The sequence below is a fragment of the Calonectris borealis genome, chromosome 7, assembly GCF_964195595.1.
Source record: "Calonectris borealis chromosome 7, bCalBor7.hap1.2, whole genome shotgun sequence".
Lineage (NCBI taxonomy): Eukaryota > Metazoa > Chordata > Aves > Procellariiformes > Procellariidae > Calonectris > Calonectris borealis.
The window spans coordinates 18,110,643-18,137,956 of NC_134318.1; the positions used below are offsets into that span (position 1 = coordinate 18,110,643).

The 27,314-nt window shown below is 36.4% G+C and overlaps 1 protein-coding gene across 14 annotated transcripts in view; it reads left to right on the forward strand.

The window, feature by feature from the left end:
- KCNMA1 (potassium calcium-activated channel subfamily M alpha 1) overlaps positions 1 to 27,314 on the forward strand; it is a 526,570-nt gene that overhangs the window by 131,115 nt on the left and 368,141 nt on the right. For all 14 annotated transcript variants that reach the window (XM_075154402.1, XM_075154386.1, XM_075154389.1 and 11 more), the window contains exon 2: positions 7,522 to 7,686. In XM_075154402.1, the coding sequence (XP_075010503.1) occupies positions 7,522 to 7,686 (165 nt within the window). The remainder of the gene's footprint in view (positions 1 to 7,521; positions 7,687 to 27,314) is intronic.

The window sequence follows — 27,314 nt, forward strand, 5'->3', positions numbered from 1 at the left end:
ATAAGAAATACTCTGTTGACTATAGAAAAGGAAAATAAATTTATAGATACGGGCTAGATGTTAGTTTGACAATTCGTGAAATATTTTCAGTGAATACTCCTAACCTGTACATCACTGACTTGTCCTGTATTTATTTATTTATTTATTGCAGACAGTAAGTTAACTTGTTACGTAGTTTTATGACAAGTTCACTAGTTATTTATTTCTATAAATGTGGTCTGACATACAATCAGAAGTAGCAAAGGAAAACTTAAGGATTTATTTTATGAATAAATATAAATGAAACTATTGACACAAACTTCTGAACTTATAGTCAAAACTTACGTAATTACTGCTATAAACCATTGCTAACTTGAACCAAGAATCATCCGTTTTTAAAAAACACCCTGTTTGTCCATTTGAATGCATGTAAGTTTGTAATAACTTTGTTTTTATTGCGAGAATCATGCTCTCCTTCTGTCAATCTCTTTCATTAAGTGTGATTTTTAAAAAATTGTTGTTGGATGGTCATATTGTGCAATCCTTCTATATTCTTCCCCTTCTATAACTTCAGGGGGCACTGGTTTTATCATCTATTTTTACTTGTCTGGTATCATTATTAAGACTATGCTTTTTCATTTCACTATAATGCCTGCAGTTCTTCATTGCTTCCCTTTTACACTTCTGTCTTCTATGTTTGATCATCTTGTATAACTAGTCTAACAATTTTTACCAGTATAGTTTTAGTGTGTCTTACTTTATGATTCCCTACACTATGCCTGCATCATCTACCATTTGTGTAATACCAAAACATTTTAAATCCTAAATATATTTATCTTGGTAAGATCCCGTGCAACAGAAACTACCATTACTCTTGTTCTGTAGCTGTGGGGTAAAGACATGAAGAAACTAGATAACGTGGCTGAGGACTTCAAAAATTTGGTGGCAGAACAGGGACTTCAGCATGTCTCCCAATTCTTAGGCTGGTACGAAAATCACTCAGCCAGCTTTCCAGTTATTCAGAAAGACTGTTTTACATCAATGGAGGTGTTACATCATAATACCTCCATCAACGTGTAGAAATTTTTAAACTTTGAACTGAGTCTTTTTGTATTTTCAGATAATGTGGGTGTCTGCTATATCATATTCTTAAGTGAGAGCCATACCCAGGAACCCTTCATTTGACAGACTGTTATGCTGTTTGCAGGATCATGGCTGGAACATTGTATTTTACTAGTCTAGTTTCCCTTGCCACTCAGGTCAAGGTTTTAGAATTAATTCCTCTACTGCAGCAATTTTTGTCACTCAAAACAATGACATGAAAAGGGATTTTTATACAAGTAACCCATACCGGAAATATGAAGGCACAGAAAAAAAATCTGTCAGGATTACTGAAGGTATGCACAAATGCAACAGAGAAGCTGGTCACTGGAAAAAGAGAAAATGTATTTGGTCTTGGAACCTAGACTCTTCACAGTGAAGGATTTTTTTTTTTTTTTTTTTTTTGGTCAGCACAGAAAGTAAGGTTCCAGTTGTAAGTAAGGACTGGCAAGGAGCTTCTCAGAATTTCTGCAGGAATGCAGAAAACAAAAAGAATAGTTGCCTCACAGGAGTTTACCATCTCAGTCTTAAACTAATAAGAAAAGTTTTGGAATCTATTTTGGGCTTAATTTTTCTTAACCTGCCAAATTTGCAAACACAAAACTACATAGCTTGTGAATATTTTATGAGAGAAAAATGCTTGGCTATCTCCTCAGCCGTGTTTTCCATAGATCATTCTGTTTCCTTTTATTCAGTGAAAGGAAAAATGTTTTTCTGGGTATCAATAATTAATCCTTTGAAACTAGCCAAACCGTAGCTACAGTATGATAACTGACGTCAATGTAACCTGATATTGACTAAGAACCTAATATTCAAAGAAATGCTGTGGATAGGCCAGTTTATAGGGAGTATCTCTTGGCTCACATTTAGTTAGTTTAGCCTTTGCTTTCTCTTTCCTACAAGACTCTTTTCTAAAAGGTTTGTAAGTCTCCATACAGCTATTTATTTCTCACATTCCCATCTGCTTTGTTTATTAATATTCTAGTGAAATCCTGTGTTTGCTAAACTGCAGTAGAACAGGTGAACTGCTTCAGGTTTTTTTGTTTTGCTTGTTTTTAGCACTGGATGAACTGGTACTTAGTAACTATTAAGATGAAGACTACAGATGGTAACTATATCTGATGGAGAGTATCTGCCGTGGCAATGCATTCAGTAGGTACCTGATGTCTTGATGTACACTGTACATAGAATAGAATAGAATAGTTTGGGTTGGAAGGGACCTTTAAAGGTCATCTAGTCCAACCCCCCAGCCATGGGCAGGGACATCTGTAACTAGATCAGTTTGCTCAGAGCCCCGTCCAACATTGCAACGTTGCCCAGCTGCTGAGAATGCAGCATAATATTATGGTTTTATATGAATTTAAGACCTCTGTTTGGAGTTATCAAAATGTGGACAGAATGTATCTAAGGGCATGTAATTGAATTACTGATAGAAGTCTAATAATTTTAAACTCAGTGTTTTAGAAGCCTGCCTAGCAGAAATAGTCTTATAAGCAAAATTATTCCTCTTCACGTAGCACCTGTTGGTGCCTTTGAGGAAACAGATGAATGAAAAGGAAAGGAAGATAAACATACCTTTCCAATGTGTAAGAGTGGCTAGTATGAAAGTGTTGTTGATCTGATATAAAACATTTCTTAAAATGCAGACTCTAGGAACGCAATGCTGTTAATTGAGGGGCAGTTAATAGAGATAAAATTGCAAGTTGCTGGCATCATTATCTAAAGCAGCCCTTCTCTAACTTCCCCAAACTATATTTTATTATTGTATTATTACTGCATACTTCAAACGACGTGCAGCTGCCATTCTGCCAGGCCCTTTCTCATCTCGCATTCTCTAGGATGGAATTCCAAGGCCGGTACTGGGCTTGCTCCATTGGTATTAGTGTTTTTAAACGTCTGCTTAAATTGAGCATACTGCTTCCTCTTGTGTGATGTGGGCATGACTCAATGTCCTGTATTCTCACTACAGTTGAAACTTCATGATTTTTGTGTGCTATTCATACTAGTTAAATGTTAGATAAGCAGGAATATCAGAGTCCTTTTCTTTGTTTCACCAGACTTTAACCCAGTTCTTTTCCCTCACATTACCTGCCCGTTTCCTATGTTTTCTAACATATCTTAACAAGAGACCGAGGTTTTTTTTCAGTACCATACTTTAGAGAGTGCTTACCAGGTTGTCTTCATAGTGTCCTGGTTTTTTTAGGGCTTCTAAAAAGGCAAATTATTCTCGGATGATGTTTTAAGTTTTCATAATAATTTTCTGATTTTATTTTGTACAGCCCTGGGTTTAATGGAGTGTCTGTGCGCTATTTCTATGTGTGTACAGATATTCTAGAGAGAGGTAAAGTGAAGCAGGCAGGACTACATTTTCAAAAATGAAAACTGTTTTTTGAGTGTCTTTTCCCTTTTTGAAGTCTGCTTTCTTAAGGTAACTGTGTTTAAGCATCCCAGTACTTGTGTAATCTAAATAAATATTTATTGTTGAAAATATAAGACAAAGCATTGAAGTTGCTGGTCCAGGTCTGTGTCAAACTATTGGTAGAACAGTGAGTCCTGATTCCTGTACACCCCTTCTCATCATGCATTCTCTTCCATTTTGTCATTAAGTTCAGGAAATACATATTTCACAAAATATGCTGCTTCTCACTTAATCTACCTGAATGTTCCTGTCATCAAGTAATTAAAATAACGAACACTTTGTGAAACAACAGGTAAGCAGGGTGGATAAAGATAGTATTACCTTACTTGTAGCTACTGAGCCTGTAAATAATTAAACAAGTACGTCACTGTCAGGTTATTTTTTTAGGCACCTTTTTTAGGCTGTGGTGTAGGTTACTCAATGCTTTGAGGTGAAGAAGCAGCAATGGAACAGACTATACAGTTAATAACAGGACTGATTTGTACACAGTGTAAATGAAAGCAGTCTTTAAATCTCCTTTAGTGATCTCTGCACAATTGCTTCATGACTTGGGAATAAACTTTTCTTAATACTTAACTGCCAATTAAGTAAGCTAAGAAGCTAGCCACTAGATGAAAAATATAAAATATCCCAACTGAATACAAATATTACATAACAGCAACTAATCTGCATATTAATTATAGCTACAATAATGGCAAGAGTTAGGCTTGGTATGTAGCTGATCATGAGACTCTGCTCCAAATGATACTTGGCAGGGGATGATTGTTTTACTTATATTTTAATTAAGAAATAATATGGGTGGGAGATTTTAATAGAGGTGAAATAAGTGGTATAAATGCAGAAATACAGCCGTTCAAATGTATTACAGACTTTCATACCTTTAGAGAATCAAATACTGAATAGGTCTGTCGCATCTTACTGCTCTGTTCTGTTGGCAACCAAAGGTCAATACAGCAAAAAGAACGGTAGGGTATTAGAACCTTTTGAAAATATAGAAGCTACCTTTCTTCTTCAATGAAGTAAATTGTCTACTATTTTATTGAGTGCTAGGAAATTTTATTTTTATAACCTTATGAATAATCACGTCTTTTAAAATTCAGTTTCATATATTGACAAAAAGGTTGGTGGTAAGGAAGGAGTATGTAAACAATAACAGAGTTTTCCAACCTTAATATTTGCAAGTTCACTACCATAAAATGGACTTTTCCATTCAGCTCTTTTTGTTTAATGATCTGTAAAGTTCTGTGACTTTCTATAGCATCCATAATTATGAATGTTTTTAGCAAGGTGTGCATCCCTGAGATTTTAAAGAGGGGTCCTGGGTGGAAAAATCAAGAACGTCTGTGGTTTCATCCTCGCTCTGCCAATGACTTCTCTGGTGACCGAGTTAGGCACTTAATCACCATCTCAGTTTTTTCATCTGAGAAGAAGAGATAATTACACCTCTTTTACTGTGAAAACCCCGTTAATACTATTATTCAGTATAAACTTGTACAGAGTATAAAAGCCCACTGTGCCGTGCAGGGGAGGACCATGCAGTAAAATCCGACGTGTAGAGTTTACAATCTGAAAGACAAACTCTAGCAGTTACAAAAGGCAGACAAACTGGTGGGAAGAGAGAAATATATGGTGCATGTAATTTTTAACAAGTCAGTAGCTTGGGGGGGAGCAGCAGTGGGGCTGGGAGCTCCCTGAGCGCCGGGGGATGCCCAGGCTGGCCGGGCCTGGCAGCCAGGGCCTTGTCCCACTGCCCCAGCCAGGGAGCGGGGCAGGCCAGGGCAGCCCCAGGCATCAGGAACCTCCTTGGGGCCAGGCCAGGGCCAGCCTGGGACGTCAGCCTGTGGGTGAGGATCAGGCCCAGTGAGAGGAACCAGCTGTGGGCTGGCCGGGCTGGTGGGGCCTGGCTCAGCAGCGCCCACGGCTGGGTAGGACAGGGCTGTGGGGAGCTGGTGGCCCTGGGCTGGGCTGAAATGGCACCCTGGGCCACTGGCAGGGTGGGGGGGGACGCTGGGGGAGAGCGGCCAGGGCCAGTGAGGTCTGTGAGTGTCCCCAGGGCCTTGGAGATGTGTCTAGGTTGCCTAAACATCAATATTTTGCTTTATTACAATGACTGGTATGTATAGCCACACCATCAACTCAAAAAAAAAAAAAAAAAAAAAAAAAAGTGAAGCTAGGTTTCTCTTTCCTGGTTTATAATGAAAACACTAATGGTGGTCAAGGCATTTCTTTGGGACTGATCTATATAGCTCGGTGATGATATCGGTCACAAATTGCCCCTAGCCAAGCGTTGCTCTCCTGGAAATGTCTTGTGCTGTACCATACGTCGCTGTCCTAAGCAATGAGCCCATTTCTGTAGGTAGTGCTCTGTGCGTGTCCAATGCAGTATGTGTCTTTCCATGCTGAGTGCAAAACATCTGATTCACTGTATCCAAATTTGTTAGGGAACGAGGTCCAGTTATGCAAATACAAAGTATCATTTATCTTCTGTCTGGTTGTTTGCTTAGGAAGTACTGAATTACTGTTGTAACTGAATAATTTGTTATTACCAATATAGCCACATCATGAACTATGCTGTAATTGCTAGTAAGAAGATAGAGCCCGCATTTTGGGAGGGAGACTAACAGAGAAGAATCTGATTAGCTAATTAAGTTGCAATACTGAGATTCTCTAAAAACAACTGTTGGTCTCCATATTACGTTTTTAGTATTGCTCTACTGTCCTTTGCTGACATTCAGTGCAACTGCTTTATTAGTTCAGTACTGCTCTCAGGAAGTGCCTTTACCTTTATGTCCAGCTGTGTCCTCAAGGCCATCTCACAGCTATGCATTTTGACTGTGATAGTGTAGTATTCCCACTGTAGTAATAATCACTGAACCAGTGTCAAACATCTTTGCTTGTATAACAGGTATCCCAAAGGGGATTAATGGCAATTGATTTCCTGCTTAGCGGCCTATAGGCAAGTCATGTATAAACAAGATCTTTCAAGCTGTTGGTCTGTGCAGAGTGCTTGAACACTAATGTAGATGTGCTCAGTACTTGCCTCAGCACTGAATTTTGCTGCTTCCCCTATGCTTGTTTAGCATAACTTGTCAGGTATTCAGGAAGTCATTAGTATTATGCTGTCACCAAAGGCATGCTCACGGCAGAGTCTGATACTTTGCATATGATATGTTTTAAATGATGTACAATCTAGACTGGCTTTTCCTATCATTTCTTTTGATTTTTGTGCAGCTTCCGTGACTGTAGCACATGGCAGGCAGTTACAGAGCACGACATCCTTGCTGCAGCGTCCGCGAGAGACTGATATAAATTCCAGTGCATATGACTCATCAGTCAGCCTAGTGCAGCTGAGGCTCCTCTGTAATTTCTAGCTCTCCGTTCTATGAAAGCCACTTACTGACAGAAGAATTCCTGTGATATATTGAACACTTTCATTGAAACACTGGTTCACTGATAGCATGGCAGCTCCCTGCAGATTCTTTATGGTGTATTTTGTTCCCATCACACTTGATAATTGTTGTCTTGTTACATCATCCTTCTCAGTGAAGGTTTACTCAGGTAATTAATTCTAGTGATTAAATTAATTGTACAAATTAAAATTGTACATAAGCTGTGTTCACATCTGGTACACATTGTTTTGAACTAATACATCAAAAGGTCCTTCAATGTATGTCCGACAGACTCGTTTATGTGTAGCTCTATAATTGCATACATAGCTCTTGGCAATTATGCTGCTTATAGGGAAGGAACATATAGGGAAGGAACATTTGATGCCAAATATATGTTTTTAAGATGTAATGTCAAGGACAGTATTATTATCTAGTTGTAAGTCTGGTACCTCATAGAACATTTATACTTTTATTATTTCTAAAAAGATATGGCTGTGTAGGTGCTTAATTTCATCTAGCAGGAATCCAGGAAGACTGATTTGCTTTTTTCGTAGCATTTCTTAGCCACAACTGTATGCTGACTTTCACTGCTAAATTGCTAAACATTAACTAACCCAAATACTTACTCTGCAGGAGGCCCAGAAGATCAATGGTGGTGGAGATACACAGGCAGATGGGGCCTGCAAACCAACAGATGAAAAAGAGGAGAATGTGGCAGCAGAAGTGGGATGGATGACGTCCGTGAAGGATTGGGCAGGAGTCATGATATCTGCCCAGACATTAACTGGCAGAGTACTTGTAAGTTTTCTATGATTTTCTATGTTCTTATTTTAAAGAACATTTTTTAACGAACACTGTGTCCCAGCATTAGTGGAGGATTTTTGATTGGTTTCTTGCATCAGTGCTGAGTCAATCCCAATCTTCTCTCTTGGAGGTAAAATAGCAGACTAATTCCTACTGCAAGAGAGAAGCAGAGACAGCAAGTAAGAAAAACTGACTTCCAGCCCACCCTCCAGCCTATTTCAGTATTCTGGCACCATGATTTTGAACTGTGCTACAAACACTAAGTTTAGTAATTTCATATTATGTGGTAAAACTATAGGCCTATTTTGTCTGGAAGTAAAATTGTGCCAGCAAAAATGGAAGCCAACTTGGAAGATAGGCACAGTGTTACAAATGTAGATAATGGTTAGAACTGTAAAGCAAAGACAACTTTGAATTGGCCATTTAATGGGATTTGTGATACTTTCAGTAGACTATTAATGATTTTATGTTCTCTTGATCTTTTTCTTTATTAACTTAGAAAATCCTTCAAACATGTGAACAGTTATGTATCAAATAGAGCCACAAATCAGATATTGATATGTGGTTTAAAGTTCCACTGAAAAAACTTTACAGTTTTCACTTTATCTGAATATAATTATTTGATAGCCTTGTCAAATCATACTTAATTGCCAAGGCTTTTCTGTGGAGTTCACTGCAGTAAAAGGTGTCTCCTGTGTGATTTTGATTAGTTTCCTTGTTAGAATGCATGTACTTAGTTTAAAGTAACAGCTAAAGTGATTTAAATCCCATTTAAAACTTTTGAGAATCCCAGTAAGACTTTGGAACTACCTTGGGTTAAACTGAAAATAGAATTTGTGTCCTTGATTGTTTACTTTGGTTAAGAGATATTTTACTGTGAGTCAGTTCTGGTCTATAGAGTAATTATTTGGGAGGGGGAGGGAAGGAAAGGAAAAGAAAAGAAATTGCAGTCAAGTCTTTTACAGTGAAAAGTTGAGGTGGCTCAATTGCTACTGTGTTGTTTTAATTCTGCAATAATATTATTTTGATTATTTTTTCCTAAAAATACCTTCTACCCATATGCTTATGTTAAACGCTGACTTTTAGCAATAGCTTGAAAGCGTGTTGCATGTGAAACTGACATATTGATCGTCGTATGAAAAGCGGCGAATTGATCTTTTGCATGTTTTCCTGACATCTTCAGCATTAAAAGTGACAAACCTTAGAGCCATGCTTCTTGTTCCAATCACCCAAAACCAGAGTCCTATGCTGCTAGCTAAGCAATCAGAAATTGGCCTGTGTTGTTTTTACTGAGGTGTGTGTGAGCACAAATACAAACCAATAATCAAGACCAAAACCTAAAATATAAACCACATTTTACTATGTATTTTATTCAAGAGACTGGGAGAACTTATTCAATTCCATGTGATGACTTTATTTCTTTTGGGGTATTTTTTTTGTACTTGCAGTTTACCATTACATCTTATAAGGGACTAGTTTATTTCCCGAGTTTTTTATAGACAGCTGGCTAACATCATTGGGTCAGATTATTTTGAGAGTATATTTATATTCTTATCAAGATATAACAGCAGCTATTGTACACATCTAGGCTCATCAATATGACTAACTGTCTGAGAAATAAGTAGCGATGTATGGAGTCTGTTAGTTAATTTTGTTTAGTTTAGAAAACAAGATACATTTATTTTAATATAACACTTAGCAGTTTCAGGATTTGAATTGATAGGCTGTAATTTCTGGAGGACCATTTCCAGAATGAACATTGACTGTTCATTTAAATTTTACTTTATGGTTATATTTGCTAAAGGTTAACTGCTTCAATGAACATTTGTGCTAGAGAGAATATTCACATTGTAGATACAGGATGTAGCTAAGTCAAGTCAGTATTTTTATCAAAGTATATTGTTTGAAAATATTGTGACTTACTCGTGAATTCCTACTAACTTAACACAGCCTGTTCCTGCTAGCTATTATATTTCTGAATCAAAGTGTGGAATTATTTTTTTTCCCCCCGAAGAAGGAAGAACTGGTGGCTTTACAGTGCTATGAAATCAAAAGAGATGAGATACCTGCACGTGAAGAAATTATAGTACATTTTTACACTGTGAGAGTTTAAATTAAAATAAATTTTATATGTCCAATGTTTGCAGAAAAAGTTTTAGAAGTGGTTCACTGAAAATGGACTTGGGAAAAGAGTTATAATTGGTCTTCAGTTCAGCATGATCACCTGAAGGCTGTTGAGTAACTGCTGCCTGGGTTTATTTGAGAAGTGAAGGAGACAAGTTAGCAAAGTGTTGAACACATATCAGTGTAAAGTAGAATCTTATTTGTGTTTTCTGCTCATGGAAAAAACTCTCATCATTATTCTTACCTGGACAGTCATTTTCTCCAAAGTGAATCTTAGTGGAATGTCAAGTGCTGTTTGTGGAACCAAAACTGAATATTTTTTGGACCCTCTTTCTCTACTGGAGTCTGTCAACATGTCTGGTCTAGCTTTTATTTCTTCCCCAGTAACCTTACAAAACAACTTCCTAATTTATCAAGTCAGTTTGTCCAGGTGCTTTGTGAGTGTTGGAACAATATTTATATAGTGGCTGCTCCGATAATTACCTTTTTAACATTTAAACTTTATGGCTACGCACAGGTGAAGAAAATGAAGGCCAACAGTATGGAAAATAAAGGACAAAATTTACTTTTAAAGGTCACAGTTTCACATCTGTGCAGTTGTAGTACAAAATTGGACATTCACATCAACATAGGACCATTTGCCCAATTCTTCTGTGAAATCAAACGTTTCTGTTTAGACAATAGATGCAAATCAGTAGGCAACCTTTAAAACACAGGCTAGAAGGCCTTCTTCAACATTGTAGCTGTAGAACTAGTTGAAAACTTAACAACTTTTTTTTTGTTGTTTGAAAATAATTGGAAAAACATTTTCCAAATCATACGTTTCAGTGCATCTACTGGAAAGTAAGGGATGTTGCTTGTTATTCATGATCTGGGTCATTGGAGACAGTTAGTGAAATGATGTAATCCATTCCTGACAAACGCATTGGCTCTGGAATCTTTGAAAGAGATGATTCTCCTCCACACTAGTTTTCTTAAAAACATTTAATTCATTGATGGTTGTGGAGGAGGGAAGAGTTCTGTAACTGAAATAAAAGTGAAAAACAAAACAAAACAAACCCAACCAAAACAAACCCAAAAACTGTATTCTTAATTTCTTCCCCTCCCATTCCATTGATAAAAGAGGAAGAATTACATTTAAATACTAAACAAAGAGAGGAGAAATTAAAATCATCTTAAACCTTGAAATATTTTGCTTTTGATTTCAAGTAAATGTTCTGTTTCAAATAAAAATAAATCAACCTTTTTAAGTATCTGAAACTTTCTGTGTAAAACTTATTTATGATGGATGTCTCAGCCTGCCAGCAGTGTTTGCAGTTGTGGAAAAAACCCAGGCTTGTCATTTAAATTTTGGCAGTATTTTTTACATGTATATGTTAGAGCTAATTAGGTGAAGCCAAAGATATGGGCATTGTGCAAATTAATCTCAGTATACAGAAAAACTTTCATGTATTCTCTGTGGGAGTGATTCTGAATAGTGGCAGAATTAACTGTCTCCCTGGCACAAAAACTTCTTATACTGGTGCTCTTATGTAAAACAGTATTGTTTGCACCTACTCTTTCTTACTTTTTTGGAGCACAGAAGAATTGGTGCTGCTTATTTCATGCGTTGCTCCACAGAAGTGGTCAATTATGTCTGGTTCTTCAATATGAAATGCTTGCCTTGTGTCATTTCTTAGTATGCTACTCCTTCATCACATGAGTATTTAAAAGCACGTTTATTGGAAAGGATAGTGTCTCAAATTTATCGTGTTAATATCTCCGCTTGTATCCTTAGCTCTTGATTGCATGAGGGAGGAGTTGCCCCTGTTCCCTGCTCCTCAGAGTGTGTTTGTATTAATTCCAACAGAGAACCATTAGGAAACAGATTTCTGTTCTTTCAGTCTCCAGGAGTAGTTTTCATTTTATTAAAAAGAGAATTTTCTTTTCTTTTTCTTTTTCTTTTTTTTTTTTTTTTCCTTGTGGGGGAGCAACATGAGAAACAAGAATGGGAAATTTACTTGCTACATAATTAAACCATCAAATTTTCAAAACATTTGACCATCACTTGTTTTATAATTATGTCAACTTAGTGTCTCATAGCATGTGATTCTTGTCTGTTAATGACAGCAAGATTAGACGGAGTAGATGTAAAAGTGGCATGTACATGGGATTGTGCTAATATTATGCAGTTGATTCAGTAGTTTATGTGAATATTGTAGAGAGAAAGTACTGAAACAAAACTAGACAGTCTTACTGCTTTAGGAGCAAAATTCTACACTTGACATTTCAGAAGTGGTTTATGCACAAAGGAATATTCACACTACCCAGGTTCATCTGAAGGGCAGGCTTTGGAGGAAGACATTTGTACTGGGTGATCCAAAACATCCTTCAGTTAGAAACCCTTTTTATTTTCTGAAGTAGTGCAGAAAACTGAGCTGGCTAGGCATGGTGCGTACAGCTGTGTGGTCAGAATATCCTTTTCTCCTCATTATTCAGGTTTTAAAAGCATGACTGGAACTTAATGTTCTTGGTGGCACAATCTTTGAAAATGTGACTTTTGCTCTTAAATAATGTAGATGAGAATTTTACATACTGTTTAAAAATGTGCCCATATTAAATTACATAAGCACATGATTTAAGAACATGATAATTGAACCCATGCAGTTCTGTTTGCAGTTGATGTTGAGTAGCATAAATATAAATAACAATAAAAGGTAACAGTTTACTTTAAAATCTGTTCAGGAAATATGATTTACTTTGAAGTGCTATATAATGCTGTAGATGATGGAAGTATCAGAAGTATCAGATAAAAATTCCTGAGGTGGGTTTCTCAAAGAAGAATCAAACACATTCATAATTAGCCTGAAGAAGCAGGAAATTACAGGTGTTTATGAACTGATTTTGCTTCCTGAAATTAATTTTTGTAATCATTTCAGTAAGAAGAAAAAGACTTCCTTAATTAGGTAAAGTGGCTGATATACAAGAGAAAGTCATACATATATTGTTGAAGTTACCACAGTTCTATCTAGGACACAGTTGAATGTGGACTCTCCTTTAAACTGACAAAGAAAGAAAAATCATTATTTCAATTGCAAATCCAGGAGATAATATGGTGGAGCAAATTGTTGTTTGTTCCATTTTTAACACGTGACCTGTAAATTCACAGCAGAGATACGAGCTTTACTTAGCTTGTTCTAAGCGCCATGTGGTGGTTTTGCCTACTTTCTCGACTCTCACAGTACCTAAAGGAAACAGAGTCAGTCCGAAATAGGCAAATTTGTGTTAAAATTGAGTGTGTAAGGCTTTGGTTTTTAATCACTGCATGGTGAAAATGTCTTTTAGATTGGCAGCATTGAAATAAAGTGGAGAAGAAAAACCTGGGGCGGAGGGAGAAAAGAGGGGATGGCAATTAGTGGCAGTAGTATATTAATTATTTAAGTTGTTTATTACTAAGTTATTTAATTAGAAGAGTATTTAAGTTGCTTAATGTTCTTAATACTTACTAGCTACATTTAAAAACCTAAAAATGAGGGAGTGGTATATGAATGTGCTTTCTTAAATTAAAAAGTGACTATATGTTCCCCTGTATACATTTAAAATGAAATAGAAATTTTCTGTAACATAGTTTGGTTGGAATGTATAATTGTTGCTACATTCTCTTCATCTATCCAAAAAATCCAGCAGTCATTCTTTTTTCCCCAGCTCTGACAGTCCTACATGTTCAAATGTTGAAAAATGCAAGTCTTGCAAATGTTTTGGCAAGATAGAACAAAGTTTTGAGGTTAGTAATAAAACTTGGGACTTGGGACTCTGCTTGGCAGAGGGTCTCATTCTGCAAGGCCTAAACATTACAGTTGCTGAGAAATTGGTGTCAAAACTTTAGAATGTGATTAAACGTCTGAATCAATGACCATCCAGTGAGTAGAAAGTGCACTAAATGTTTAACTATGGAAAGATTCAGACCCTTGACTGGACTTCTGAAGAACTGTTAAAAATGCTAGAAGGCCTCACTGCTCATTCAGGGAAAGATAAGAGTGGCATCTTTCTGTGACTCTATAAAAATGTAAGCCTTCAGGTTTTCTAGTTTGCTTATAATGATCACAATTATCAGGTTATACATGTGGTACTGAAATGTAACTAACTTGCAATACTCTTGCTCAAGCAAACATTCTTAAGTGTAAGTCAGTTATTTTTACTTAGGTAAGACATAGGTTTTGTCCATAAATATGTCATAAAGAGGAGATTCATTAAAAGTTATATCAAATAAGAGTCCCCTAGAGGGGAAAAAATAATGTGTGAAGCAATGGAATTAAAAGTACTGGTGGTTGGTGGGTTTTGCTTTGTTTTGTTTTTTTTTTTTGTTGTTGTTGTTTGTTTGTTTTTTTTTTTTTAAGTTTGTATTCAGGTGGATTGCTTGAGAGCTGGTGGAGTGTTTTGAAAAAATACAAGTAAGGAAAATCAGTGGATTTTTAAATATATAAGTAGATTTTCCTGGAAAAAATGTAAGTATGCTATATGCTGCTTGGTTTTTTTCCCAGGATATTTTCACAGCTTGCTTTGCTCTTGCTGCATTTTTTTTTTCCCCGCTGAAGGAGAGGACTCAAATTCTTTTAACATTGAGGGGGAAAAACCCCCACCACCTCTTGCAATAAGTTACAGTTGCCTAGCAGCCAAAGTGAAATTTAGCAGCAGAGAAATTATGTGGGGTTTCTCCCTAATTCCAAAGGCAGTGACGATTCTCTCGTGACTTTAATGAGAATAGGTGCTCAAAGGATGATTTGGTATTCCTGACAGATACGAATTTGGAAAAGGCAGGTACATTTGGTATACATACAGATTTTTTAATAGTGTTCTTGACAATATCAGCTATTTTACTGGATTTGTAAAGCAGGAAGAGAAACCTTGAGCAACCTCAAGTATGCAACATCTCAGAATTTGAATATGGAGTTTAACAAACTTTTTCAAGGATAAACGAAGCTCTCGTAAATTTTGGTCTTTCTTTTTCTTTCCATTGTGGGACCCTGTCACCCTGGAGGCATCCTGCAACCAATCTTCTTTTGGAATTAACATACAGGTTTTTTTCTGAGTACCTGTAATGTTCTTAGGATGCAGTTAATCTGAATAGAACTTAATTTAGAATAAAGCATATTAATTGACTTGACAATAGAAACTGAAGGTATTCTTCAGTGATTTAGTCTTTCATACTCATAACATCCCAAGCCTCTTACAAATCCAAACCTGATATTAGTTTTTCAGCAGTGAATCTTGGATAACAGGATTTGTTTTGCAGTCTAGGCAAAAATAACTAGTGTCATATTTTCCCTTGTATTGCGCTCTAGGTTTCTGAACTAGAGGAGAAGGGGGAAGCCTTTCTCAGCCTCCAGGTCTGACTGCACAGGCAGGAACCACAGAATGTTCCATGTCCTCAGTGGTTTGGGTTGGGGTTTTCTTTTGTTTGGTGTGGTTTGTTTTTTTTTTTTTTTTTTTAAACATGTTCATTGAACCAAGACCCATATCAAGACTTGTTTTCATAAGCAAGTAAAATAGTTCACAAAAGTTAAAGCAAAATTGGAGTTTCTTGGGATGTGGTTGAAAGATTTCAAAAGATACACTACAGTTTCAGTACAAGGTTTACTGTCATCCTGTGTCAGGAGAGAGAGCATACTTTTTTTTCCTACTCAGTACTGAATCCGCTTCCAATTCCTAGCACAAAAATGAGATTTTACCTGACCATTTGGGACTGCTAAACCTTTCAGGGACATTATCTAATCACGTTAACCATTAATTTGCCTTTCTACATGTCCCTGAGGATCACAGAACAGTAAGTAGCTGTTAATAAATTACATATACAACTGTCTCTTAAGGCAGATGACTATTTTTATTTTATGGATGAAGAAAGTAAAACACAAAGGAGCTGATGATGATCTCAGACTGTAGAAATTAGTAGCACAGTCATACCCATGGAATCAAATATGTGGCAGATGAACTTCAATGTGTGTAAGAGTAGGACGATGTATCAAAGGGGAAAAAAATCTAAGCCACACTTACATGATTCTGAAGCCAGAACTGGTTTAGCTAGTCAGAACTAGCTGAGGAAAGATTTTGGCATTATTATGGATGATATAATTTTGCTACTTAAAAAAATCTTTATATACCCACATCTTGAGTACTGTGTGAAGTCCTTATTTTTATATCTTAAGAGTGACAGAGTAAAGGACAAAGAAAGACAACAAAAGCAATAAGGATGCGAAACAGCTGCCTTACAAGGTAAAAATTGCTGGGAGTTTTCAATTTGGAGAAGAGGCTGGTATGCGATATGGTCAGCATTCACAAAGGAAGTTGGTGGACAATCTATGCCAAACTGTTGTTATTAACCAGATGCTAAAAACAAGGACAACTTAATGGAAGTTGTTAGAGAGATTTTTAAAAAGTGAGGGTTTTTTATATGAGGATCAGTGAACTTCTGGATTTTTTTTTTTTTTTGTAAAGGGAGACTGTGTAGACAGTGTCAACAGTTTCAAAAAATGGATTGGACAAATGGGCAACAAACAATATCAATGGGCAAACAGACAAAACAATGGGCAAATATCAAACAGCTATTACAGAGTATGGGAAGGAGTACTCTTCCAACATACCTATTCCAAAGACTGTATGAGTGGAATGGGCTACAGAAAGTTACTGTTCTTTCCTGTTCTTCCTAAAAAAGGATCTCATATTAACACGGTCAGAGATTTGTCTCCGTGATACATAGACAATTGAATGGCTCTGGGGGGCATTTTTTACAGCTTGCAGTCATATCTTCTAATTGCTAGATGAAAAGTTTACTCACTCTACATCTTTAGATTAATAGAGTAGAAAAAGGAGACATTAGTCAGAAGGGAGTGATGGGGAAGCATCTTCTCTTTCATACATAGTAATTCAAATATTCATGAATCTTGTTTATTTAACTGTGTGTGTATTTCTGAATCTGTGTCTAGCAGATTTTTTTTTTTTTAAGGTCTTTTGAGACGGAAAGAGTTGTGTGTGCATTTTAGCTTATGTACTGTTACATCTGTATAAAAGTTCCCCTTTCCTCACCCTGGTCAACAAATAAGAGAAATGTCATAAGGACTAAAGGGCATGGTCTTATCAAGTTAGGGCATTAGTATAAAGACAGTACACAAAGCTGCTGAGAATGTACCTTTTAGTGTGTTAGCGTTACTGTACAGATTTGTTCATCGCAATTGTTTACACATTATAAACTGCTTGCCGATGTTTGTCACTTACCTACTGTTCATAGGGAATGGTTTGGATTCTGCTCCTCTCTATTGAAAAATGGACTCTGTTTAGTTATTTTTAATCTTTCATAGGCCTTGGTGGCACATAAATGAATCCAAGAGATATGTTCTAGATTGCTTTAATCTCCTGTGACAATGGTGTGGGCTATTTCCAGGGTTTCCATAGGAATAGAAACAATGCTTCTCCATTTAAGTTCGTGAGATACTGAATGATAATGGAATAGAGTAGGAAGTGTTGGGTAAGTCTTGCTGGTTTCTATGGTAACTGCAGCTAGTTTAAGTTCCGTTTATGCATTTTCTTTTTCTGAATATTTATTTATTATTGACAATACTAAGGATTGTTTTGCAGAGTTTTTGCTTTGGGTCAAAGGGTGGGCTTCTCCTTTCTGAGGGAGAGAAAGTTCTTTTGGCATATATATTTCTTTAGCATTGGACTATTCAGTTCTGCAATGTAGCTGTAGCATTTCTGGTTGTCACTACACCTTTAAGATAGCTACCTTGTGTTTTGTGAAACTGCTGTAATTTCAGTGGATCTTGTCTCAAAAAAAAAATTAATATTAGTGGTTAAACTAAAATAATAAAAACAAGAACATGCTAATTTCTCAGTATGAGGCAATATCTAGGACCAAGAAGTTACTTTATTATCAACTATGACATTGCAATATGGGAAGAAAGGTGCCTGACTTTAATTCTTTCTCCATCAGCTTGCTTTTAGTGTTAATACATGCCAATCTTAAACTTTCTTTTCAGTTAAGTCTCCCATGAAGTGTATGGCTAATCAAACATAATATTTTTTCTCCTCAATTTTACCAGTTTTAAATACTGCTATGTGGAGATGGGTTAGGTGAGCATAAGGTAGATGTACATGCTAAAATCAAATCAAGAAAAAGGTAAACAGTATGTTTCATGAAAGAATGACACGAACTCTACTGAGAACTGGACTTAATTGGACTTAAAACCTTGCATTTGAATTCTTAGCTCAGAAAGGGGCTCGAAGGGTTGAGATAACGATAGATCTGACCAAAGTGTGTTAAGGCAAAATTGTTATAAGCATCCATTATATTGATTGGTCACAATGTTGATGTATTGGCTGTCAAAGTTGTGGGGCTGGCTCTCAATGTTGGGTCATGTAATACCTTGCTTGCAGTATGTGTTCCCTTTTGTGCTGTTTATCATCAGTCGGAACTGGGCCAAGATTATCATTTTGTTGCTGTTTTATGAGGTGATAAAATCATTGGTCATAAGTCTAATCTGGTATCTGTACTCGGCACTGCCGTCATTTCTGTACCTCGGGAACCACCTCTTAGAAATTATTGGTAATTGCACTTGTTCCTCCTCGGAGAATGAATTTAAGGGGGAGACGGGATGGGACACTCTCTCCCACTTGTTCATCTTCCCTTCCATATCGTCAGAAACTCCTTTTTCTTCTATCCTCTTCACAAAGATGTCCACAATATTCCCTGAGAATTTTGAATATCCTTGGGATGTTCAAACAAGCATGTTCATATTGCTATGTCTCCTGAATGTGGTTCAGGCCTTGTTTAGAGTTAAACAACTATTCAGGAATACTGTCCAGAGATCAACCCTCAGGAACAAGAAAAGAGGGAGGGCAAGCAGCGGTGCCTCATCGGGGCGGGCGGAGCGGCGCGTCTCAGGGGCAGCTACAGACACGGTGGCTACTCAAAGCCCCACGTTGGGCGCCAAAAAAGGACTGTCGTGGTTTAACCTGGCAGGCAGCCAAATACCACGCAGCCGCTCACTCACTCCCCCCGCCCCCCCAGTGGGACGGGGAGAGAATTGGAAGGGTAAGAGTGAGAAAAACTCGTGGGTTGAGATAAAGACAGTTTAATAGAACAGAAAAGGGAGAATAATGATAATAAATAATGATAGAATTTACAAAATGAGTGATGCACAATGCAATTGCTCACCACCCGCGCTGACCGATAACCAAGTAGCAATCGGCACTTCCTGGATCACGCCTACCGTTCATATACTGAGCATGACGTCACATGGTATGGAATACCCCATTGGCCAGCTGGGCTGGCTGTCCTGATTATGTTCCCTCCCACCTTGTGTACCTAGCTCAGTCAGTAGGCATGGGAGCTGTCCTTGGACTAGGAGGGCACTTAGCAACAACTGAAAACATCAGTGTGTTATCAACATTCTCCTCATACTAAATCCAAAACACAGCACTATGAAGAAATTTAACCCTATCCCTGCCGAAACTAGGACAATAGAAAATTAAGTTTATACATCACACATACAATTCTTAAAAGTTTATCTTAATTAAAGTGGCTAATTTTTAAAAGCCTTCTTTTTGTAAGCCAGATCTCGGTGTAGTCTAATCTACCCTGTTTCTGTGGTGTTTCAGTCAGCTTATATCTGCTGCTATGGGAGTTACCTACTGTAAAGTTATCTTCAGAAACTTTCTGCTGTGCTGCAGCGTCTTCCGTGACCTCTAGATAGATGGCCATGCTTGTAGAATCTATTCTGATATTATTATAAAGCATGCAACTTTTCCTACAGTGGGAATAAAAATACTCTGCTGACATCTTTGACATCTACCACTTCCTTTTTTTTTTCTAAAGTAAAGTACCTGTGGTATTCTATCATTAAAATGAAGAAGAGCAAACACATTTAAAAATCATGTTGCGTCAAGTTTTGAATGGTATGATTATTTGGAGAAAGTCAAGAACATGGTTACTATTCAGACAGTTACAGCAAAACTGGCTTAGGGAGACTACTATTGTAGAGGGTGACTTCTGTTATACAAGTCTTTATTGAAAAAATATTTGTAAGACTATACCACTATATTAATGTCAAAATTAGGAAAAGTCCTTGCTACTTCTCTCTTAGGTACAGCTGGAAGGATAGTACATAAATACAGAAGTGTTCCTTCTGATAATGCTGTGTTGCATCCTCATGGTAAGAGTGTGGTGCAGAGGAAATTTACCCTCCACCTATGGGCCACTGACAATAGTCAGATATCTATCAAAAGATATGGACACAGCTGTTGCAAATGAAGCATATTTGCAAAGCTCACCAGAGGAGACAGATGGCTTACCCTTAAGGCATTTATGCTGTTCCCGTGCAAAGGGCTGCCCTGGTGATGCAGTTGATAATATTGTTTGTTTAATATTTTTTCTCTTTGTATTTAGTGTGTTTGATAAAATTGTGCTGGTAATCAAAACACTGATGTGATACTGCATATTTTTAAAGATAATTCTGTGTATGTTTTTGTGCAGCTCTGCCGTCAATGATTTGTTCTGAGGTGTGGGGTAACTGAACTGGAATGAACTGCTAAGCTTGTGTTTTTTAAAAAAAAAAAAAAATCTCTATTTTGGTGTTTAGCAAAAAAGTAATAGTTAATTTCCATACAAAATATTGTCTATCAAAATCAGTTTCCTTTTGCTTCTTAAATATTCAGTGTTGGTTTTTTTTTTAAACTGTTGTTTGATAGTTACTTGAATAGGTACAAGTTTCCTGAGAAATGTTCTCAGCGTATTCTGCTTGGCTTTGGTAGTTTTACTTGGCTCCTTAAATGTGCATTGCTTTGGCACAGGAGGTTCCTCTTTATTGTATTTAATGCTTTGTTTCAGCTTCAAATGCTGCAGCAGAGGCAACTTCACAGCTTAGCACTAAAGCTGCTGAAAGTCCCACTTTTCCTGTGAAGTCTAATGTCTGTCCTGCTGCTGGAAGAATAGTATACCATTCAGTCAGAATCAGTTAAAATGCCGGCTACTGACGTGTAGGAGTCACAAGGCTAATTTGACATATTCCCTAGATAATTTTTTTTTTTTTAATGGTTCTCCTTATTGGTGAGGTTTGGAAGGCTTGGTTCAGTCTGAAGTAATAGTACACAACCTACTTATCTTTCTGAGAAGGGAGCAGGAAATCTAATAGTAGAAATTAGGATGAAGAAGTTGTGAATTCAAAGTAAAAATCGGGGAATATTAACTGCCTGTTCCATGTGTTTCACCTAGAAGCTGAAAGCTCTCAGGATCTTCTAGAAGTCTATAGCAAAATGCCATGAGTTTAAGGGGGAAACTTGCATGTGTGCCCTTGCATGTGGTCCTGCTCCCTACTTACTAGGAAGAGAGTCTCCATCCTGCAGACGCTTCCGTTCATCTCAGGATGAGGACAGGAGAAATGTGTGGGTGGGGAAGGTGGGAGAAAAGGAAAGAACTATTAATATTTTCTCAAAAGGGGAAGGGATGGGACTTTTGAGAAGTTTGAAGCAGTCCTGCTGCTTCTTTCAGTCTTGTGAAGATTGCTTCTCTTCAGCATAGCTAGCTGGGATAGATGGGTGAAAAGGCAATTTCTGCAATGTAATTCCATGCCTAATGAGCTATAGAACCACTGACTGTGGTCATGGAGAGGGGCTCACAAAACTAATTTAATTGAGGCAAGGTAGGTATAGAATGGAAAAGGAAACATAATCTGATTCTTCCTCTCTTTCTAGTCCAAACTTCAAAAAATTTGATTTCAAAGACAGTTTGATTTCAAACACTGCTTAGAATGGGGATACCACGTTAGGAACTAAGGTGAAATGTGGAACCTGATCCTGCCTTGCATAGACAGATACTCTTCACTGCATGCAAACTAAGCCATCCAGTTCTGTCAGGTGCCCACAGTCCTCTCATTGAAAAGCATGTGACTCCTATGTACTGTTAAAAAAACAATTTATGCCTGTCAGGGTAAAATCTTGCAAAAATTACTTCTGTGGAGATGAGTAGATTTAGTGAGCCATCTGATTGTTGTGATACACAAAATGTGATACTGTCATGAGCCTGCTGCAAAGGATAGCAGAATGCTAAGCTTTTGCATGGAGATACACTATTTTCTTTGTTATTGTCAAGCCATTGTATTTAATCCCATAACATGCATTCTGAAGGTACTGAATGTACCTTGAGAAAGTATAGATGTGTATCTTGGTAACAAGCAAGAGTATGTTGTCTATGTTTCAGTGTCAATGCAAAATGTTTGATCTTTGTGATCACACACGTTTGTGATTTCTTTAATTTTATAATTTGTCGTTTTTTAATCTGTTCCTCTGGAGAAGGAAGGTAATCTGGCCTTGTGCCTTTGGTTGCCTCATTTTTGATTTTTAAATCTGTCCAACCCAAATACTGTAAGGTAAAGCCTTACAAGGAGAATTTTGAACTAGAAGAATCAACAGAGCGCGCCATTAGGGCAGTTGATCTGTGTGTGTCTTGGGTGTCATTAGACTGTCTGGACAGTGTTGCATGCTACCATTTTTACTCCATGCTACAGTTTAGCAACCATGCATATGTAAACAGAACCTGGCACAATCAGTTCTGTTGTTTTAGTTAAATCGGACAATTCTACGTTTTGCTCTAAGCAATGTAAACAAAGCTGAACAGTCACATTCTCCTATCCCTCAAAAGCCTGGCATAGTATTATGTATGAAACCCAGCACAGGTATGAAAAGATGAATTCAGCAGGATCTTTCTTGAATATGATAGCAGTTTGCTCACATTTTATTTTTTTTTTCCAAGACTGCAATTTTTTTTGTTCTCCACGAAGGCCTGAGCAAATTTTGTCATTGATGCTTATGCCTAAGGATTTGTTTCAAGGAATGTGATCAAGCTGCGCTCTGTCAGACAAGATTTTAAAGTCCTTTTCTGTTATACTTAAAGGATTGTAAAATATTATCAAAAATAATGAAGTACATGCAAATCAGACATTCTTCCATATTACAAAACAGCAACGTAAGTCAGCATGTTGAACATAAAAGGCTTGCATGTCACTAACAGAAAGATGTTTGAGAAACCTGTAGATATTTTTCTATCAAACTCTAGAAAATTATTGTAGTAAAGTTTCCCTATAGATGACACTTTCAGATTTGCCTTGTTTTCTCTCATGGTAAATATTACAAAGTTGTTTTGGGTGAATTGTTTGATGGTTTTCAACTTGCTGTTGTAGAAGGCTGTGAAAAGTAATTAAGAAAACCAAGCCAGCAGTTTATAGGTTTACAGTTGCTGTTTGGTGTTTGTAAGTACAATAAAAAAATTTTAGGATTCTCCAGACTGGAAAAGATTGTCAGCCACTGGCTTAAATCCATTGGAAGAGTGAGTTGGGCAGAAAACTGTCCTCTCTTTGAAGTATCAGCTGGAGGACGTACAAGAGATGGTACAGTCCATAACAGTAACTCTTAATTTCCTAAGCGTTTTCTGTCACCCTGTAAAAATAATGTGAGCAGTGTGATTCAGTAAATGCAGAACAGGACTGTAAGTTTGACATGGTTTCTGTTCTCAGCTATAACGCTAACTTGGGTGATTTTGAACATGTAACTAAACTTCCTGATTTCCCTTTGTTTCTGTGCAAGCTAAGATTAAAAATAATTACCCATGCTTGTAAAAAGCATTGAAATCAGCTTTTAAAAAGTACCAAAATCAGGAATTCACTTTATTTAGTGAACATTTTTTTAACTGTTCCAATGCACATTTTCAGGTCCAAAATACGTTTCTGTCCTATATAGTTAAATCCATCTAGTATTATGAAATATATATTATGTCATCTTTATGTAAATACGTATATCTATACACGCACATATTATATTTCTATATCTACGTATGAATTATTTTTACTTCCATATTTTGCAATTGGAGACAGCATATCTATGTATCAAAATATTTTTTTGCTATAAGGCTCTTTTCCTTAGTGTTTTTGTTCTGCACTTTGGCTTTTTTTATCTCTTTAGGGCATGATAGGTGCAGACAGATAAACAATCTGAATTTTTCCTTGCCATTCAGTCCATTAAGCTCATTATGTATTCTCTTTTGGAAAGAGCCTTGGGCATCAACACTAGTTGCTCATGGTCTCTTTATAGCTGATGGCTCTTGATATGAAAGACCTATTTTTTAATGATGCAGTTCTGCTGCATATCCAAAACCACTGTTTAATTTCTACAAATGAAAAGCTTGCCTATGTGAGATCTTTTCTTATTTCCCTTAAGAGAATGTATCTTGTGGTAAAAAAATGTTAAATCTGGTTTTATAAATCTTAAATTATATTACTAATTGAGAATTAGTCACAGGATTTAATTCACTGATACAGAATTACAGGAATAAGCAGAAGCTGAAGTTTGAAAACTTTTGGTTTGCTGCAAAGCAAGCATTGGATTGAGAGAGACTTCAGCTTTGTCTTAGCTAGTATAGTTAAGAATACTGACATTAGATGCTTGCACTTATAAGGGAATTCTCTACTTTATTGTCTTTCTGATTATTTGGGGAATAGGAATGTGTGAAAAAGCTTGGAAAATAAATCTTCATTTTTGTTGCACTTTCAGAATTAGCGTGCTAACTGTAAACAGCTGTATTACCTGCTATTAGATCTCATTTACAGGTACAATGATGAGTGTGTGAGAATCCTCTTTCCCATTTTGTTTTAAATAAGGTTTAATATTACAGCAACATCTGACTCGGCATGAATATTGGCATTTCAGTGTCATTTAGGTGCTTATATAAAATTTGCCTTTATATAAATTCTATAAATTATTATAAATTATATAAATTATATATAGTTTATATAAATTATATAAAATTTACCTTTATATAGAATACAAATATTTTGAAAATACATACTAATATAGTATATATTAGCTTAAAGTATCTTCACTGCAAACTAGGCATCACAATTTGATATGGTTTACAAGGTTAGGATATCAAGAATAGCAAGCTTTTTTTTAAACATACAATATCAGTGTGAAATAAAATACAATACATTAAATAGAGCTATGTTTAAAGAAATCAGATAGTTCATGTTTTTATTTTACTGACAACATGTTCAGATTCCCATTGGGTAAACCCTTGTGACTTTGATAAAAATGAACCTGTTAGCAACCTGTTAGATATGAAAATTATTCTAAAAACTGATGGAGTTAATTAATGAACTGCATCTAGCCACTAGAAGGTTTAAATAATGTTTCCATTTTTATTTGTCGGTGTGAAAGAACTTTTCTAACTCCCCAAACTTGTTATACAATTCAGGAACCTCATTTATTCCTTTGTGACTTCAGTGTAATGCCATTATTGTCGGGAAGTTCCATTGATTTCATCAGTAATACAGAAAGCATAGAAGAAACAGTCTAAGACATTGCTGAAATGCAGATTTGTTTGACCAATAGAATTTTGAGATCATTGAGAGGTTAAACTGAACAGTTTTCAACACTTTCCGTGCTGTAATGTATTACAGTGGAATGCATTCGTGCTGTTTTGCTTGCCCAGGGGAAAAATTGAGGGGAAGTATTTTAAAAATATATACTATAATCAGTTCCAAGTGGTATGGGTTTGTTTGGGTTTTGTTGTTGTTTTTGTTTTTGTGGTGGTTGTGGGGGTTTTTTGGGGGGGGAGAGTGGGGGTTTTTTTGTGATTTGTTTTGTGGTTTGCTTTTTTTTATTTTTTATTTTTTTTAATTCAGTGATCTCTTTACAGTAAATTTTAGGCATCACCATTTGATATTATTGGATTCAGATTTCAAGATTCCCAAGCTTTCTTCAGCAAATAATGGCAGCCTGAACTGTATGAGGATTTAATATGTGGTTGCCAGAGAATTTTGATAGGCATTTGCAAAGCCCTGTGTTTACTTTATGGGAACTCTGGAGGTTGGTACTGATGATATCATATTTTTCTAGAATTTTACATTATTCTTATCTTAATGAGTATTTCAACCCATTCACTTAGTACTAAAGTAAGGCATGCTCTTCTGTTCCTTTTGATGTGATAGTTAGCACCTGATACAAATTTGAATACAATAAGATGAACTGACCAGTTCTCTGCTGGTCAGTCATACCATTTATTGCAAATGAGGGACTTAATGTTTTGAGACATACATGTTTTTTGTTATTGGTTCAGAAGCTTTATTCTTAAACTTTCAAAACTCTTGGTCCTTCCTGTTCTCTGACCTTGACCATATTTTCTTTTTGTATTGAATGTGTCAGATGGTACGAGACTGGGAGGTTTCAATGATCAGTTCAAGGATTCTGTTCCAGATCAGCAATTGTCTTTCTGTGTCAGATTAACTACTTCATTTTTATTGTAAAATTGGACTTTTAACTTACTCCTTTTTCTTATCTTAAATTTATAATGGATAAGAGGAGTGAATTAGCAGCAGAGATTGTTCTAAACACTACTCCACAAAAGCATGATTTCTGTAAATGTTAGGCTGTCTCCAGGCTAGGAGAGCTCATTTGAGAGAGGAGAAAGGGATCTGCTTGTCAAGAAAAATTTTTGTAGGGGGTCCTAATTCACTAAAGAAGATAATCAGAGTTGTCTTCAACTGAAAGGCAATAAAATGCAGGAGCTGGGTAGTTTACTGTTTCCAAGTCCTCAGTAGGAGTGTCGGGGGGGCTGGCAAAGGAGTAAACCTGCTGTCTTATACACTGGAAGACTATATAAGGACAACAAAAGGCACTATTAGCCTTAAAGGTACAGTTCATTTATGAGATTTGTTAGTCTGAAATGCACTGTAATCTCTTGTGCTTTACCGTAAGTAGAAACAAACAATAAAAAGTGTACTTTGAGAAAATGTGACTTGCTCTCATCTCTTGGGTTAAAAAGAAAGCCGTGCACCTTTGCTTCTCTTACACCTTCAGAAAGCTATGTGCATGCCTTTTATTTCCTATATAGTGAATTTCCTACAATTTTTTTCTTGTGGATAATATAAAGTCCTTCAATTTCTCTAACAAAGTATAAAGTTATGTCCAAGAATTCTGGTTTAGACATTAAAAGAAGCGATTACAAAGGAAGACAGTAAGTACCTCCTGATTCTCTTTTATTGGTCTTGGATGCTGGATTAGTTTCAGCTTAAGAGATGTGAAAAGGTGGTTTAACACTGCTTTAAAAATGAATAACTGACTAGAAAGAATTCAGCTAAAACATGAGTTTCACTTGGGAAACCTTGATTAAATATGAATGTGTATAATTAGTAGTTCTACTGCTTTATCTTTCATCTTGTACTAGGAGCAAAGTATTATTGACTGTTTATTTTCTCCATTTTTGGATGTTTTCTACTTTAGAGGACAAGTATTTTGAAAATAGGAGAAAAGTTATTTTGCTCAATGTAATTAAAAAACTTAGAAGTTTTTGGTGCTTTTTTTAAAAATTTTGAAATAATCCATTTTAATTTTAAATTCTCCTTCTAGAAAAAGGTGACAGGAGTATGTTTTCTATGGTAAACACTTAGTTCAAAGTGCCGTTGAAACAGAGTCAAGTATTG